The sequence below is a fragment of the Labrus mixtus genome, chromosome 5, assembly GCF_963584025.1.
Source record: "Labrus mixtus chromosome 5, fLabMix1.1, whole genome shotgun sequence".
Lineage (NCBI taxonomy): Eukaryota > Metazoa > Chordata > Actinopteri > Labriformes > Labridae > Labrus > Labrus mixtus.
In genome coordinates, this window is record NC_083616.1 from 27,481,511 (window position 1) to 27,498,682 (window position 17,172).

Below are 17,172 nucleotides of genomic sequence, written 5' to 3' on the forward strand. Positions count from 1 at the left end.
AACAAAACTTGTTCACAAGATATTAAAGACTATAACATTGTATATTACACCCGACAGAATATGTCACTGTGTAGGCTCACAAAGTTAGGATAGGCCTATGGATAAACAAATTAAGTTAAAAATCACTCAATTGAACTTGCTTTGACAGACAGCCCATGTCTTCCAAGCTGCATATTACTATATAACACTCGAAGCACAGAGACGTCTTCATTTGTCAAAATGTGCATCAACCTTACACCAGGCTAATAAAAGGGCCCTTAAATATTGATGGGCTTTTATTTGAACTTTTACTGTATTTCATTAACTATATCAGAAACCATGGCTGCAGGAAAAGGTTTGGCTTCAATTAACAATTATTGGTCCAAAGAACTCAAAGAAATGGATAGAGGAAAATGAATTTGCTCTCACACCTTTATTTTCTTTAATAAGAAATTCCTGATCATGTTTGCCCAGATGGTGGCGCCATCATATCATTAAACCAACTAGAGTGCCTTCTTCCAGATTTAAGTTTTGTATTTAGATTCTGGGAGTTATTTTTATGTCATGCAAAGTAGTTCAGGGTTTGCTAATGTAGTTTAAGTGCTTGTAGGCTATAATGCAGCAGTGATCCGAATAGCACATGACACTATTTTAGGAGTCCACACTTAACATATATTTTTCTGTAAAACTCTGATCCAGCAGCTTTTAAAGGGAACATTTTGATTTGAGGTATTCTTTAAGCCCTTAGTCTTATCTGCAGCAGGGAAGAACCTCTGGGTAAGAAAGCCCATTAAAGACTTGCTTCCTTAAAACTTTAATTATTAAAGGTCACTTTTCAACCAGCTTAAATATGTCTCAGAGCTCCCCTAAACATGTGTGTGAAGTTTCTTCTAAATCCACTCTGATCATGCCTATAAACCCCTCTATTTCAGCCCTGCTCAGAACAGGCTGTGTCTGTACCTTTAAATACGTAAATGGGCTGTGTCTGACCACGCCCCCTCTCTGGAAGGGCTTGGGTGTCTCTGGCTTTCTTGCTCCATGTCCTCTTGTTTGCGGTGAGAAGGCAGACCAAACACCTAGCTGTGGGAGTGTCCCTCCCCTCCCCTACCTGGGGGAGGGGTTACTGCCCTTTGTGATGTCATGAAGGGAAAATCTCCCAACAGCCTGTTTGAGCACACATTTTCTGAAAAGTGGAGCAGGAAAAAGACAGAGAGGATGGACTACTCATAATTGGGGGGGGGGGGGGGTGTAGACAGACTAGAGACACATTAGTGTGAGAGAAACATGCAGAAGTGTACTTTGCTTAATATGTGACCTCAGCAGTGATCAAAGTTAGCATAAACTTTCAAATGTTGGACATGCAAGCATCAAAATGACAACAATAAGCTCTAAACATCAAATGTTGGCATTTTATTGAGAAAGTAAACACTCATGATGAGTATGGGTACAGCTCAACTCTTAACAGAATCAAGAGACAGAACGAACAAGGAGAAAAGCAGAATATTGACGTGCAATTTACTGCATAGGATTACCGGGGGGTGAAAAAGGTTTTGTGATAATACTGTTTATTTTCTTTGACCTTAATCACCGGGAGTGAAAACTGAGCAGGAATGTGGTCAGAAATGTTACTCAACTTTGTTGGTCGTTCAGTTGCTGGGGATCTGCAGTGTTGGGATGTTAAAATGCAAACAGTCGCTAGATTCATCTTGTATGTGGCATCACACATCTTTTAGTCTGTTCACACAAGATAAACCAGAGACATTTGTAGTTGGATGGAACAGCTGAAAAGCTTGGTAACTTCTCGGCTGGGCTTGAGGAGGAAGGCGAGTAGGACGTCGTCGAGTTTAGAAGCACTTGCGATGGACGATGGAGGGGCCGGACTCGTCGTACTCCTGCTTGCTGATCCACATCTGCTGGAAGGTGGAGAGGGAGGCCAGGATGGAGCCGCCAATCCAGACAGAGTACTTCCTCTCAGGGGGAGCGATGATCTGGAGGAGAGGGGAGAGAAACAGGTAAGAATGGAGGCATCTACACAGCAGATTACATTTGTTTAGTTTATCTTGCACAAAGAATCAGACAAATTCTAATTAACCGAGTGAGAGAAAAACTGTTGCACTTTTAATGAAGTTTCTAAACCCTGATAAAGCATGTTCCCTTATTGAAATATGGTATATAACCACAGCACGCAATACCATGATGCAGATTTATGACGTCACATCCAATTAAACTACAAGTTTTAAGTTTGTAAGCATCTCATTTTAGGCTCTTAACACACTGTAGATTTGAGGAGCCTGCTGTGCCTTATTGAGTGTTTAAATTGTGGTATAAAATACATTTCCATACTAGAGAGTTTTACTAAATTCTATCAAAGATGTTGCCTTAAACTTCTAGAGAAAGACACCTACAGAAAAGAAACCGCCATCAGTCTCTTAAATTTAAATAACCTAGTTGGTCCACTGGGGGCAGCAGAGCCTGTCATTAGAGGAATAAAACCATCAGGCTGAACTTGCAGACTAAGGGGCTGAAATTAACTCAGACCAACATTTATCAAAGCCGTACCCTCTCCTGAAATATGTTGAGTCGTCCTTCACTGAGCCATGGACTGTGCAGTGTTGCATGTACACAACACGCAAGAGAAACCTTATTGTTGTACCGCTGTGTAGTGACAGTAAAGGTGTTCAGATTCTACTTGAAAACACAAATCTGTACCTTGATTTTCATGGTGGGTGGGGCGAGGGAGGTGATCTCTTTCTGCATGCGGTCAGCGATGCCAGGGTACATGGTGGTGCCTCCGGACAGCACGGTGTTGGCGTACAGGTCCTTACGGATGTCCACGTCGCACTTCATGATGCTGTTGTAGGTGGTCTCGTGGATGCCGGCAGACTCCATTCCTGGAAACACAGAACCCAAAAGGAGAGTTTAGTCAAATGTTCAGGTCAACCTTTAAGCTCATTGAAGAGCGACACTGAGGCAGGATAACAGAGTCTTCAAGCTGTTCCAACTACAAAAAGGTCTGGTTAATGTTGGTCTCAAAGTTCTGTTTTTCAAACCACTCTTAAATTAAACTCCACTTTTAAATGTCTGACTTTGCAGCAGCTCTCATCATAAGCTGCAAGGCAAATCGTGATGTTTTGAGGCTTTTCTTTTGAACACATCCACTGTAAAGAATGGGACAAATGGGTCCAATAAAAATACCTCTTTGCAGAGCGAGCTGTAGTACAACCACTAAATCATACTCTGATATTTGTGCCACATCTCATATCCACAGGGATCAATATTTTGAGAAGGAAGTAAGTTGGACATGACAAGAAACAAGGTCAAATTTTTATAAAAACGTCAGTGATGGTGAAAATTACAAGGTGGGGGGGGAGATTGTGAACACAACATGGAAACATCTCTGCCTCTGCCTCATGAATGTCTTTTACCCACCGATGAATGAGGGCTGGAAGAGAGTCTCGGGGCAGCGGAACCTCTCGTTTCCGATGGTGATGACCTGCCCGTCAGGAAGCTCGTAGCTCTTCTCCAGAGAGGAAGAGGAAGATGCGGTCTGCATCTCCTGCTCGAAGTCCAGTGCGACGTAGGCAAGCTTCTCCTTGATGTCACGCACGATCTCACGCTCGGCTGAAGTTCAGACGGGGGGGGGAAACATTTCAGCGTTAGTTTACTGCAACCATTCAGTAGCTTCGTCTGTATCAAAGTTAACATTTAGAGTCTCTAGAGAATACTGAGCAAGGGAGTAAAACTCATACCAGTGGTGGTGAAGCTGTAGCCTCTCTCGGTCAGGATCTTCATCAGGTAGTCTGTCAGATCTCTTCCAGCCAGGTCCAGACGCAGGATGGCGTGAGGCAGAGCGTAACCTTCGTAGATGGGCACAGTGTGGCTGACACCATCACCAGAGTCCAACACGATACCTACAAGACATGCAGCGCCACATTACAAGAGGAAAACACTGCAGTTCTTCTTATGGCCACTAGATGCTGCTCCAAGGGAACTCAATACTCAACGAAAGTGCTTTTTAAAGAAAGACTTCCTGCAGAAAACGCAAACTAATGAGACCTTGAATGTTAAAGTTTTAGAAACATATTTGCGGTTGTGTCGAGGTCTCACCTGTGGTACGACCGGAGGCATACAGTGACAGGACGGCCTGGATGGCCACATACATGGCAGGACAGTTGAAGGTCTCAAACATGATCTGGATTAAACAAAACAAGAATGTGTCATCATTCAAAACTTCCAACATTCAAACTGAAGAAACACACATCCTGTGGGTCAGTTGACTCTTTTGAAATAAAACTATGAGTAGAAAGACAGGAAAATTATGAAACTTACATGAATTACAAAAAGATAAAGGGAAACTAATGTGCAGGTTTTAAACATCTGAAACATAAGGGCAGCTTAAGATCCACCTGTAGGATCACCGTCAGCATTAATCAGTATGTGTGGAGCTTTTGTTTCACACACCTGTGTCATCTTCTCTCTGTTGGCTTTGGGGTTCAGTGGAGCCTCGGTCAGCAGGACGGGGTGCTCCTCAGGCGCCACTCTCAGCTCGTTGTAGAAGGTATGATGCCAGATCTGCAAGACAGGAGAGCGATTTATTCAGTAAATAAAATAAACACGCGCAGGACAGTCTGATTGTGGCTTTGTACAGCCGTCTGATATCTTCAGTGGAGGGGAAAATAACCAGACCTTCTATAAGCAAATGCATTTACATTAGAGCTTGTTGATGCATCCATTTATGTGAATCCAATAAAAGTTTCAGCTTCTACAACAACACATAATGCACAAGATATCATTTTTCAATTACTTCTGAGGCACAAACTGTATCACAAAGGGTTTGTTCTACTATTCATAACACCTTTTAGAATCATTCCCACCCCCATGAGGAGATATTTTACTTCAAGCTCCTGTGAGGGAATTTCAGGTTGTTGCATTTGGCGCCCCCTTTGGACAAAGTGTAATAATGATCTCTTTGCTGATTTATATCTACACATATGTCAGTGGTGTTCTCAAACAAAAAAAGCATCACAAAATTAATCTTTATCTTGGAAATTGTTTTTAAATTGATTATGTCATGTTGATTGCCTCATGTGGCAACAAGCTTTAAAAATAACTTTTTAGAGAAATAAGTCATCTTGTTGCTGAGGAGCTCATTTGCTTTCATAGTTCATAAAAAGATCAGCATTAACGTCAGTCTGTTTCATAACTAAAAACACCTCACATGAGCTTTGAAGCAAATATTCAATTTATAACAAAAAGGGGGAAGTTCTGCTTCAGCTCATCCTGATAAAATCTTGTTGATGATCAATGATCGACAAATCTAACCCGTACATTCATTCATGCAAGTGATTTGTGTGTTTTTAAGTCACTTCAAGTAAAGTAAACTGAATATTCTTGAATAGTTGCTGATAGTTTGACTGAACACTTCAGCTCTAAGGCTGTTTCACAGCTGAGCTGGATGTTTATTTGGTCTGCAGGTGTGTGTGTGTGTGTCTTCACCTTCTCCATGTCGTCCCAGTTGGTGACAATGCCGTGCTCGATGGGGTACTTCAGGGTCAGGATTCCTCTCTTGCTCTGGGCCTCGTCTCCTACGTAGCTGTCCTTCTGTCCCATTCCTACCATCACACCCTGCACACAACAACACACACACACGTTTACAGTCACATCACACTGCATGCATCCGTTTTGACTTCATGGTGATGCAGGCGACATGCAGCGGTACGTACCTGATGTCTGGGGCGACCCACGATGGAGGGGAAGACGGCACGGGGGGCGTCGTCTCCGGCGAAACCGGCTTTGCACATGCCGGAGCCATTGTCGACAACCAGGGCAGCAATTTCGTCATCCATGTCTGAAAGGAGAGATTTATATTACAATCATGATGGTAACAACTGGCTTTAAGGATTGTTTTAGGCTCACTGTGTTTACATGATGGTCTCTACATTTTATATCCTTACTGTGACAGTTCAGAGACAATATGACACTTTGAGATTTTGCACAGATAGAAAACGCCGAGTTAACGTTGCAAAGGAACGGCTGAAGAGAAATCTATGTCCTCCCTCTAAAACCTGGAATCAATGCAGAGACTGGTCGCAGATATTTATTTGGGGTTTACAGCAGGAAATGGCACCGAATTTTTGACTTGGAAACGACTGCAGGACAATCTCGTTAATGCTTTCAAGGAAAACTCAAAATAATCCTGAAACTAACCCACAAGTGACATCGTTTGGCAAAATTCTTCAAAAACATCTCCTGAGATCAGAAAAGTTTATCCAATTTGTAAAGAAACAAGAGGATATGCAACCTTTCCTTTTCAGTAATATTATGAAACAGTGTCGTGTCAGGATTTCCTCACGAGTAGAGCGTCTCAAAGTGATGCAACATCCTGATGGAGCAAGAGGAAGTTGTGGTTGATGTGGCAGTGATGTCTCATAACTGGAGCACACTGATTGAGTAACATGTCACGGTGTGGCTGCTCTCGTCATGTGTAATTACTTAATGAGATGCCTGATTCCTGTTTCACTTTATGAACGGTTTAATTCACATCCTTCCGGCGGGTGACACTGGAATGACTTTTTTTCTGGGCGTGGCAGTTTGTGTCCTACGTCTTCCAACCGGAAAATAGACTTCTGTAACCTTTTCTGTGTCACGTCGCCTCAGGACATCTCCAAACAAGTCGAGGCAGATCAGAACACCACTCCTCTTTAAGCAAACCAAACACCGTCTCTGCTGTGCCACATTTATTTTCTTAATATCCGAGCTGCACCCTTTTTCTGAATCAGATCACAGGACATGAGTCTTTGTGGCGTTAATAAGATGCAAACTAATCTTACAGAACGTTTAGTTTTAATGTCTGAAACTGTGAAGTGTCTGAAGCTGAGAGGAGCTGCCCCGCCCTCAGGTCAGTCTCAGTCATCCGCTGACAAAAATAAATAAGCAAATACCACAAACTGCAAAAAGTGAGAGAAAGGAAGTAAACATGTATTCTAAATCCTGCCATTATGACTTATTACAGCTGATTAAAGCTGCTTCAGTCCTCATCAGGCTGCACTTTGGCTTTCTAGAGCAGAAACTAAAGAATTCAACTTTCCTCCTTGTCATTAAATTAGGTTAAACTGCAAGAAAAACATGCTTCAAATACGAGTTTAGATCCTTGTTGACATATATCAGTGTTCAGTTATTCCACATTTCTGCCTTAAAGTGCAGTTTTGTCCTTTCAACTAAAACTCAAGCTCAAAGAGAGAAAAGTTGAGTGTGAGGACACATCCTGTGACATGCAGAGATGTTTTCTGATTCCCGGATCTTATCCTTCTCCTTAAAGTTAACCCTTCATGAAGAGGAAACGCCCATTTTCTGTGCTTATATTCCAGACTTCAAAAGAACAGTTAGCTTGTGTGGGGTTTTAAACGTTTTCTAAGATGGTGAAACTTTAACATTTCTGACGCAAAATAATGCATTTAAAAGCTGAAACATGCCGCCATCAGCTGCTGTCACACACCTGCACTGATTCAGTGTTGATGAGACTGATCAATAAATCGGTATCCTCCAGTAAAACTCGAGTGTAGCGGTTTAATTTGTTGAAATGGTTTAAATGTCATAGGTGGGTCTTACCTGTGCAGGTAAGTCTCGGGTGGGTCTGTAGATGAAGTCTTGCAGGTGTTGCTCTGCCCCAGCTGTGCTCGGTGAATGCATCATCACCACCTTCACAGCACAGGTTTTATTCGCGCTCGCGGGACTGCTGGCGTTGTCCATAAAAGGTAAGGTTCTGTCAGCTGAGCCTCTCATTGGTCCAGGTGAGCAGGATCCCTCACGTTCTCTCAGCTCGCGCCCTGATGGGCTGCAGCAACTATCTGTCAAGAGGGAGGGGGCACGCGGGGCAGAGACCTGCAGAAAAGAGCCTGCGGGGTTTCTACCGAAAGCAAGGAGCTCGAGGGTTGTGATTGGCCAGTCAGACCGGAAAGTAGAGCACAGATTGAAAAGCTTCTGCGGAGGAAAAGGGAACAATTAATACAAGTCATATCATTTTCTTTCTGCTGCGTGTTGAAGTTTTAGTCTTTTCTTCTCTGGCTGATTAAATCACTTCTGCTTCGTTTCAGTGTAAAATGAGATGGATTAGTTCAGTTCAGGATGACAGACAGTGCAGGTTATGTAAAGCAGTTTCTCCCTCTTTGATTACTTTACATTGAAGTTAGACCTTTAAATCAGACTGTATGTGTTACATTAACACACACTGAATAATTCTTATTTGTCATTTTGCACATCTTTACTCTTACATATAAAATTAGCATTCTCTAATGTTTGTATTTTTTGATTTGATTTTGTCTTATTTTAGTGTTTACGTGTTGTTTACTCGTTTTATTCGAGTTCGGTGTTCATTGTTTTTTTGCTCAAAGTCCTCTAACCTACACTGGGAATAAACCATAATGGACGAAGCCTGAGTGATGTCACCAGTGGTGTAGTGCCGGGTATACACATGTATACTTATTTTTCAGTCTCCACAGGGTATACCCATTTCTAAATCTCCTCCGATTCACACCATTAACTGATGACTGACAATATTCAGGAGTATGCTGCAATTGTTTTCCAAAGACGGAGAAGAGATGACCCTCCTTTCTCTGTCTAATTGGACACACACTGACATGTCACTGTTAACACCAGAGGCTGTTTATCCTCTGCTGGACGGGACACTTCAAAAAAACATTCGGGGTATGAAATTCTTCAGGTACTACTACACCACTGGACGTCACCCGTCTGTTACTGTCAGATTACATTAACGCTTACTGGACTTGAGCATTTATTGTTTGACTGTGCACTTTGTGTAACTTTATACTTTAATGCAGTGGTTCTCAACTGATGGGTCGAGGAGCCATTTTCAGTAGATCGAAAAGTGTCATAAAGTCTATAAAGCACCTCTCAAATGTTTTGTTTTGATCCATTTCTTTGTCCTTTCATACATTTTTTTTGTACCATCTCAGGTCCAAACTGCCTGACTCTTCAAAAAATAAATCTCCATCCATCCATTTTCCTTCGCTTGTCTAAGGTCGGGTCGTGGTGGCAACAGGTGAACTAAGTCAACTCAGACTTCCCTCTCCCCAGCAACCATCTGCTCTTGGGTGATTCCGAGGCGTTCCCAGGCCAGACGGGGTCTATAATCCCTCCAGCGTGCTCTGGATCCACCCCCAGGCTCTCCTTCCAGTTGGGTGTGCGTGGAAAATCTCCAAAGGGAGGCATCCGGGAGGCTCCGCCAATTAAAAGCCCGAACCACCTTAAACCGTTAAAGAATCTTTGAGAGAAGATGTGTGTGCATTAAAGCAACACAGCTAGCTACTTGACACATAAGGGAAACTGTTTGGTCACTTTGAACACGTCATGACGCCCCATGAGGCTCTGCAGAGCAGCCACCAGACGGATCTGCAGGTCCTTACACGTCATTTAGGGCCAGATGAACCTGATGGCCCCAGAACTGGTGTGCAACTGCCCACTGTGCATTCAGATATTTATGATTGGAAATAATTCTACATGATGTCTCAGCTCAGGAGAAACACAAGTACTCTGGTCTATCCAAGTATAAATTGGTTTTAACATATTTTTCCTGAAAGTATTAGTCAATCTTTATTTGTGTAGTGCCAATTCATAACAAAAGTTATCTGCAGACACTTTACAAAAACAGCAGGATAAAGACCCTACTCTTTGTTTTTTATCAAGTTTATTCTTCCATTTGAGTCTCATTGTCATCAGTCAAGTAACGACATGAAATGTGCAACAAAGCTGCAGCCAGACCATAAACTGTAAACATTAATGAACGAAGCCTGAGTGACGTCACCCATCTGTTCCTGCAGACAGCTCCGAAGGCTCATCAGCAGCAGCCGCCATGTTGGAAATCCTGTCTCAGACTAACTTTCAGTCAACCTAACGACAGGCTGAGAGCTGGAGCTGAGGCGGGTTTTAAGCCTCTTGATGAAGCGTTACATCGCGCCCACCTGTCAATCATGTCAGCTACGCGCCTAACTATAGATAACACGTATCGTTCATAAAATCAAAACGGAGCCATTTAAAAAAAATCACCCCCCGTGCAGTGTGTGCCAGTGATGACAATAACTAATCAGACCTATTTCATTTTTTGTACCAGGCAGTAAATCTTTTTATTTATGCTTTAAAAACGTCTTTTTTGCCTGTTGTGTGTGTGTGACTTCTGGTGTTTCTGGAGCCAGCCTCTAGTGGACACTCGATGAACTGCAAGATTTTGCACTTCAGCATTGGCTTCATTTTTTAATACCAGAGGTTGCAGCTAGAGCCAGATTCAAACTTCATGGACCTGGCCTTAAAAAACAGACCAACTGATAATAACAATAATAAACTTTATTTACATCGCAATTTTCTTAACAAGGTTAAAAAATAAAATCAACGCTTCATTTGCAACTTCTAAAATCACAAGTTTCGAGCCCGATGAGAATCTTTACAGTGCAACAAAAACATTTTCATTTTTAAAAACATCTTTTTTTCTCTGAGTTCCACATTTAAATATTTTGCCGTCTGTAAACTACAGTCATGTATCTGAATCCAATTAAAACTCTGATTTCATTTGTTTTCATGAATGGAGGAACAGGTTCCTTTAAAGCATCCGATTCGTCAGGCGCTTCAGTCCACTAAAGGTGAAATGATCTGAAACTAAAACAACAAACAGGTTGAAAACACAATCCTGTTTTGTCCTGTTTTGTGATTGTGTTTTGGGGTTTTGTTTTCCAGCTGCAGGTAAATCCTGAAAATCAGGACAAACAAAGTGAGTTTACATAAGCACAGTTCATCTCATTACAATATCAACTCCCTTTTGTTTCTTTCTCCGCTTGGTTTAAACTTCGTTAGCATCTTTGTACACCTCTCTTCCTAATTCTCAGCCCGTTTGTCATTTTAAAAAAATCTTTAAAGCCTCCACAAAACAAAGTGAAATTATTTGAGAACAATTTTAATCGATTTAAATGCACAAAGAAAACCACAAAGTACATTTCTATTAAAACATGAGCCTGATCTTAAAGAAATATGTAGCAGAATGAAGCACAGTACAGAGTTAAAATTGATATTTCGATGTAGACTCATATGCCATTAACAGAGTCCTGGTACAGATTTTATTTTTAAGATGTTTTAGTCGAGATTCTGATTATTTCTGGCCATCAGTCCAGTTTTGACAAAAAAAGATTAAGCGGGTTGGGGAGCAGTAGCTTTTTCAGCGAGCCTCAGCCTCAGATTTGTATTTATTTATTTTAAATAAACATCAAGTTTATACTGAAAATAATTCAAATTATATTTGAGAGTGTTGGAGGTAAATCAGGTTAATGCAGTGGCGATTCTAGGGTCTTCTAGGTTCGATTCTTGGGAGTCCTCTGACCAGCGTTCATCACCATCATGTCTGCCAGTATCCCGACGCTTACTCCTCTTCCTCTTTCTTCTTGTTTCTTTTTTCTCTCCTGTAGATAATTCCTCTTCATTTTTATTTGTTGACCTTATTTGGCAAACTTTGGTTTTCACAGCAATCATGCATGTTAGCAAGGCAACATGAGTGAGTGCTGCCAGATGGGGCCCCCTTAGGAAGGTTTCCTCCTGTCGTTGCAAAATTTGCACATTTTGGGCAACTGCTTTTGGGCAACTCCAGTCCTTAGGGTAGAAATGCATCCGTTGAAACTTCAGAAAGGCTTCATTTTAAAGCCGTTTTCACTCATGCACTGCACTCCTGAATATTTCCTGACCTTTTCCACGTGGTGATAAAGAATGATTTTTTTTCTGCCAGCCTTCTGGTAAGACATCTGTGTGAAGTTGGGATGGTGATGATGTGTGACGCAACAGGTAATAGTCACAGCGAGGGCGAGGAGATGAAGTCGTTCACGTTTAGCAGGGATTCTTTATACTCGTAATTGCTCGCCTCTGTTGTCTGTGGAAACATCTTATATGTGTTGGAGTGATATTAACTCAATCTCCTGCTGTGAGATAAAAGTTAGGAAGGCAATTTCTGAAAATATGACAACCTTGATGTCCTTAAGCGGCCTGGAGAATGTGAGGAGGTCATGTACGAAAGGACTCGTCACTCTCCACATTCATACTTTACAGCTCCTGGAAGGAACTTCAGGTTTGTGTCAATTTTTTTGTGTCAAACAACAGCTCAGGCAAACCCTGCAACTTCTTAGGACTCCAACTACTGGCTGAAATCTCATAACTTTTTCTGTTTTCTGACTCTAAATTATCAGCCTCTTTTACCTTTAGTTTTCTGCCACCTCCTTCTCTTCATGATTCCCTCTCCCCTCAGCTGCTCTCATGTTCTTTTCTACTTTTTTTTTTATCTCCTTCTTAAACTTCTTTCTATTTCTTCTCTTGTCTTATTTTCTTTCAACAGTTTCACATTGTCCCGGACAAATTGTTCACTTTTAATGGTGTTTTCAATTTCTATTTTCAAATCTTTTTTGCGCCACAGTTGCAGCTCTACTTGTGCTCCCACACTCAAAGAGCAAACCCAACATTTCTTTACAGTGGTCGTGCATGGCTTTATGTTGCAGAGTTGTTCCTGTCGTAGCGTCCGCACCCTGAACCTGCACAGACACGTCCACTTACAGCCACTCGAACGCTCCTCTTGCACTACACTATGTTCACATAAAGCAGTAAACATGCTCTTCTTTTGAGCCTCTCAGTCGTTTCCTTTTTTAACTTCTAACCGGGCCAAACGTAACGCAGGATTTCAGGGGTGTTACCTGAGGCTGCGCTGTAGAATCCAGGGGGCGGTCCTTGACAGGTGTGGCCACGCCCCCTGCGTTTCAGACCCATCTGTCCTTGTTTGGACTTGACTGTAGCTGAAATTCCACCAGGTGACACACCTGCTGCTGCAGAGGAGGAGGAGAGGTTCATTGAAGTTCTGCTGAATGTTAGAGAGCTTTACAGATTGTTACGGTTTAAATTTTTAATACTTAAATGGAAGACTCAGGGACAGATAAATGTGAAAGTAAGATTCAGAGCTGCAAAATGATTTAATGCGATGAAACAAATTAGCGGTTACAAATTAATACATCTTTCAGATTATTAAAGAAAATCTGATCTGCCAAAAACTGATCTCTAACGTTCAGATGGAGGGCATTCTTCACAGTAGAACAGAGAACTTTTACCTAAAAGTCACGGCTCGTCATCGACTTGCTCTAACAAAGTTGAAAGCCTGAGTGTTTCGAGCTGCTTCTCTCCTTATATGGACGTGACTGCAGCTCAAAGCACAGAGCTGCTGCTCTTACACAACATTCACCTGAAGGATGCAGGGACCTGAAACTTTGCTGGCGATGAAAAAAAAAAGAGTTACAACCATGCTCTAAAAATAAAGTATTGGAAAGCACATTTTAAAAAGTACTGTACTCAAGTAGACATTGTAAATACTTGTTCTTTGATATCTTGACTTTTAGCCTCTCAGACCCCTCAGGTCGTCTGGGACAGGCCTCAGACGACCTGTTCCCCAGAATAAGCACCAAGCAGGCTGAGGCAGCTTTTGGTTTCTATGCCCCCCCACCTCTGGAACAAACTGCCCCGAGTATCTGAGGTGTGCTAAAATAAGTGAATCATTTAAATCAGGTTTGAGTTTTGAGTAAATCATCATGTCTGTTATTAGAGACGATTTGCCACATAGTCCTTTTCAGAGTATTTTTTATTTGTCTGCAATAACTTTTCACTTTTTTCTTTTGATCAACGACTACTCATTTATTTTTACCTCCTGTTTTTATCTCACCTTTGATTTCCTTCTTAGTACTTTTGTGCCTATGTGAAGCCCTTTGAAAATACATTTAGTTCAACACATTTCAGAGACAAATATTACACAACCCAAAATGTTAGGACACTGTAAAATGTGAATAAAAACAGAATGTGAAGATTTGCAAAACATTGAAAAAGGGTGCTTTAATCAATATTAATAGCAAAAAGACAACATGTCAAATGATGAAACTGAGACATTTCATAGTTTTTGATAAATGAATTGCACATTTTAAATTTAATGTCAACAACATGTTTCAAATAAGTTTGGACAGGGTCATGTTTACCACTCTGCTGCATCACGGTTTCTCCTGACAATACTTAATTTTACACTCTTTTATTGAACATTCTACACACACATAGGCTGAAATACATTTGCATGCACAAACAGGATTCTGTGGACGTGCACTGCTGCAGAGATGTCAGAGTGAGGGGGCTGCTCACAGTGAACGCTCCTCAGCAGTGCTCATGAAGTGAATTGGCACCTCTCCAGCTACCAGACTGATTTCCAGGTTTGGTCCTCACCGGGACTTAAACTGGCGATCCTGTGGTTCCCGTCCCAAGTCCCGACTGAGCTACTGCCGCCCCCACTTTCTAAGAATTTTAAGCTCTGAGGAGACTAGTTTCAGTCATTTTTAAAGGGGACTGTTTTACCATTCTTGCTTGATGCATGATTTCGGCTGTTCAGGGTCTCATTATCTTTTACGTTTCATAGTGCAGCAAGCATTTTTAACAGGTGACAAGACCGCAGGAAGGCCAGTTTATTACCTGGACTCTTTGACTTCAGAGATGGCGATATCATCTATTGACATGCCTCTGCTTCCACTCTTAAAGCCCTAGACTTTGTTGGTCCTCTCTGGCACAGAGACGTGATAAACACATCCATATCTATGTCTATAAATCCTTTACACCATCTTTTATAACCTCTCTGCTGGACTGGACCACCGGACCCTACCAAACTCACTCTACTGGCTATTCCTTCAAGTCCTGCAGGTTTCCTCTGAACTTTTTAGTGTATCTCTATATCATAGGGAAACATCAATGATTTTCAAGGCTTAAAATAAGTGTTTGAAATGAAATGAAACTTCGTAGCCATGCTGTTGTAGCATGTATATAATGTTGGCTTTGTCCCGATGAAAGAAGCGACCTGAAAAAGAAGCACTGTTGGGAAGAAATTCAGAATTTTCATATATATTTCCAAAAACAAGAACATTTCTTTCAACAAGGAAAAGTTCTGGAGCAGCATGGTCAATTCAGAAATTTTCAAAGAATGTGCGCCTTTTTGATCCAGTAGATGTCACTCGGTATGCGACCAAAGCAAACTGCTCTTTGGTGACACCTCCGCCTTACAGAAGCCTCCGCTCTCCTCCAGAGACACACCTCCAACCGCCCTCTACTCGAGTTCGCAGAGAGTAGTTTAACGCAAGCAGCGGACAAAATTATCCTTAGCTCGAGCTCCGATATCCTGTGTCCTGCATTGTTGTGTTAGCATGCTAATGTTAGCGCGCTTTAGTTAGCTCGTAGCTTCATGTAAACTGACACAGACTGACCATGATCTAAAAACTCTTACTAACATCCAAATAATCAGTGAGTATGTTCTTCTTCTTCTCTCTAGTTCTTGACTAAAACAGCTTTTATACACAAGGGGAGGAGCCGGCCGTCCCGTCCATGAAAACACGGCTCTCACAACAACACAGCCAGCGGGACTCGAGCTTCTCACTCATTATCGACAGTCATGACTCAGAAAGACATTTACATAGGATAGACTGGATTACTGATATATTTATGTATAAAATGTTGTACATTCTTCGTTTTAATATGGTGCAAACTCACCGACGTTTCGACACAGCAGGTGTCTTACTCAGGGTCTGAATTGATCGTGTACTCCAGAAGTTTTCCGTGATTATCTGACCCTGTTCTGAAACACTGAAGCACAGAGTCCCCTTCTTTGTGTGACAACATTTGCTGTGATGTATTTTTGCTTTCAAATTCTGTTTCTTTTTTGCATCTTACACAATGTCACAACTTTTCTTTAAAAACTGGGGTGCGTTTTTAATATCATTTCATAAACCTGACGTTTTTAGTCACTTTATGTTTAAAAAAAACATGCTAATTTATTTGAGATGAAACTGGAAAATAACTTATAACAATTTGACCAGTAAATAATATTACTGCTAAAATGTTAATGCATCAGAAATACATGAAAAAAGTAATAGGATTATATGACATAGTCCTCATTTGCCATCCATACATCCATTATCTATACCTTTTCCCGATCAGGATTGCGGGGGGCTGGAGCCGATCCCATCTGTCATTAGGCGAGAGGCGGGTTACACCCTGGACAGTTCACCAGTCAATCACAGGGCTGACATATAGAGACAGGAAACCAGCCACACTCACATTCAGAGAGTCTCCAGTTAACCTAACGAGCATGTCTTTGGACTGTGGGAGCAAGCCCGAGTACCCGGAGAGAAGCCATGCATGCATGTGGAGAACATGCAGACTCCACACAGAGAGGCTCCTGTCAGACGGGGATTCAAACCAGGAACCTCCTCGCTGTGAGGGGACAGAGCCAAGCACTCCTCATTATATAACGTTTAATATTTGATCTACAGTTCTGTAATTTTATTTCAACAATAAAAATGACAGAACTTTAATGCTCTTGTTTTCCATTCACAGCGAGCAGCTTTGTATTTAGCATTTGTCGTCCTGCTGCAGTCAGAGCACCAGTTTGCTCCGGCATGCTGGTTCAGAGCCCTGACCTGTGATCATCGCCCTGAAGCCAGGCAGCGCCGACATTTCCCACATTCTCCGGCCGGTTCAGGCCTGTTCAGGGAGCCGGAGGAGTGTCAGTCTGCCACGCCACACCTTCACACAGAGACTGATTAACATGCCAAACACAATGACCAAAAAAGGTGTGAGTGCAGGAGAAACTTCCTGACAGGATGGGAATCCTCGAAAAATCAAATCACTTCTTTTTTTATATGCAAATCAACGTGCAGAGACTTGAAACCTGCAGCAGAGAGAGAATCCAACATGTCTGCCTCTGTCTGTGTCTGAGTACAGTTTATAGTTTTGTGGTCATTTAAAGGAGAATCTCTCTCACAGAGAAGGGAGACATGTTGACAGACTGATTGAAAGCAGATCTCTACATGTTAATTTTCATGGTAATAAGCAGAAACTAAAGGCTGCATAGAAAGAGGGAGTGACTTACTCAGAAATGTAAAACATGATTGTAAACGTCGTGTCTCTAAATAACAGCTTTTGGTTTCTCAGAGTCTTGTTTACAACTTTGCTACCATCGACTGTTATATTTAACTGGACATAAAGAGTACAACTCAGTATTAAACTTTAGAAACTAAATCATGAAAGGTAGCAGCTGCTGATCTGTTGCGTAATCACTCTGTAGATTAGATAACAATCATGTAT

At 41.7% G+C, this 17,172-nt stretch overlaps 1 protein-coding gene across 1 annotated transcript; it reads right to left on the reverse strand.

Moving 5' to 3' along the window:
* Positions 1-1,366: 1,366 nt before the first annotated feature.
* Positions 1,367-7,748, reverse strand: LOC132974857 (actin, non-muscle 6.2). The gene is made up of 9 exons (XM_061039157.1): positions 7,588-7,748; positions 5,703-5,827; positions 5,476-5,604; positions 4,441-4,551; positions 4,087-4,171; positions 3,729-3,890; positions 3,409-3,600; positions 2,689-2,870; positions 1,367-1,967 (listed from the first exon to the last, which is right to left on the reverse strand). The coding sequence occupies exons 2-9, from the start codon at positions 5,823-5,825 to the stop codon at positions 1,824-1,826; spliced, it is 1,128 nt and encodes a 375-aa protein (XP_060895140.1). The 5' UTR covers positions 5,826-5,827; positions 7,588-7,748; the 3' UTR covers positions 1,367-1,823.
* Positions 7,749-17,172: the final 9,424 nt, after the last annotated feature.

What these genes read in the sequence shown, in the direction of transcription:
- LOC132974857 (XM_061039157.1), bottom strand. Translation starts at nt 5,825, where the DNA reads ATGGATGACGAAATTGCTGCCCTGGTTGTCGACAATGGCTCCGGCATG. An exon ending in TGGGTCGCCCCAGACATCAG is followed by an intron (nt 5,605 to 5,702) that starts GTACGTACCGCT and finishes TGTTGTGTGCAG; the next exon opens with GGTGTGATGGTAGGAATGGG. An exon ending in ACTGGGACGACATGGAGAAG is followed by an intron (nt 4,552 to 5,475) that starts GTGAAGACACAC and finishes CCTGTCTTGCAG; the next exon opens with ATCTGGCATCATACCTTCTA.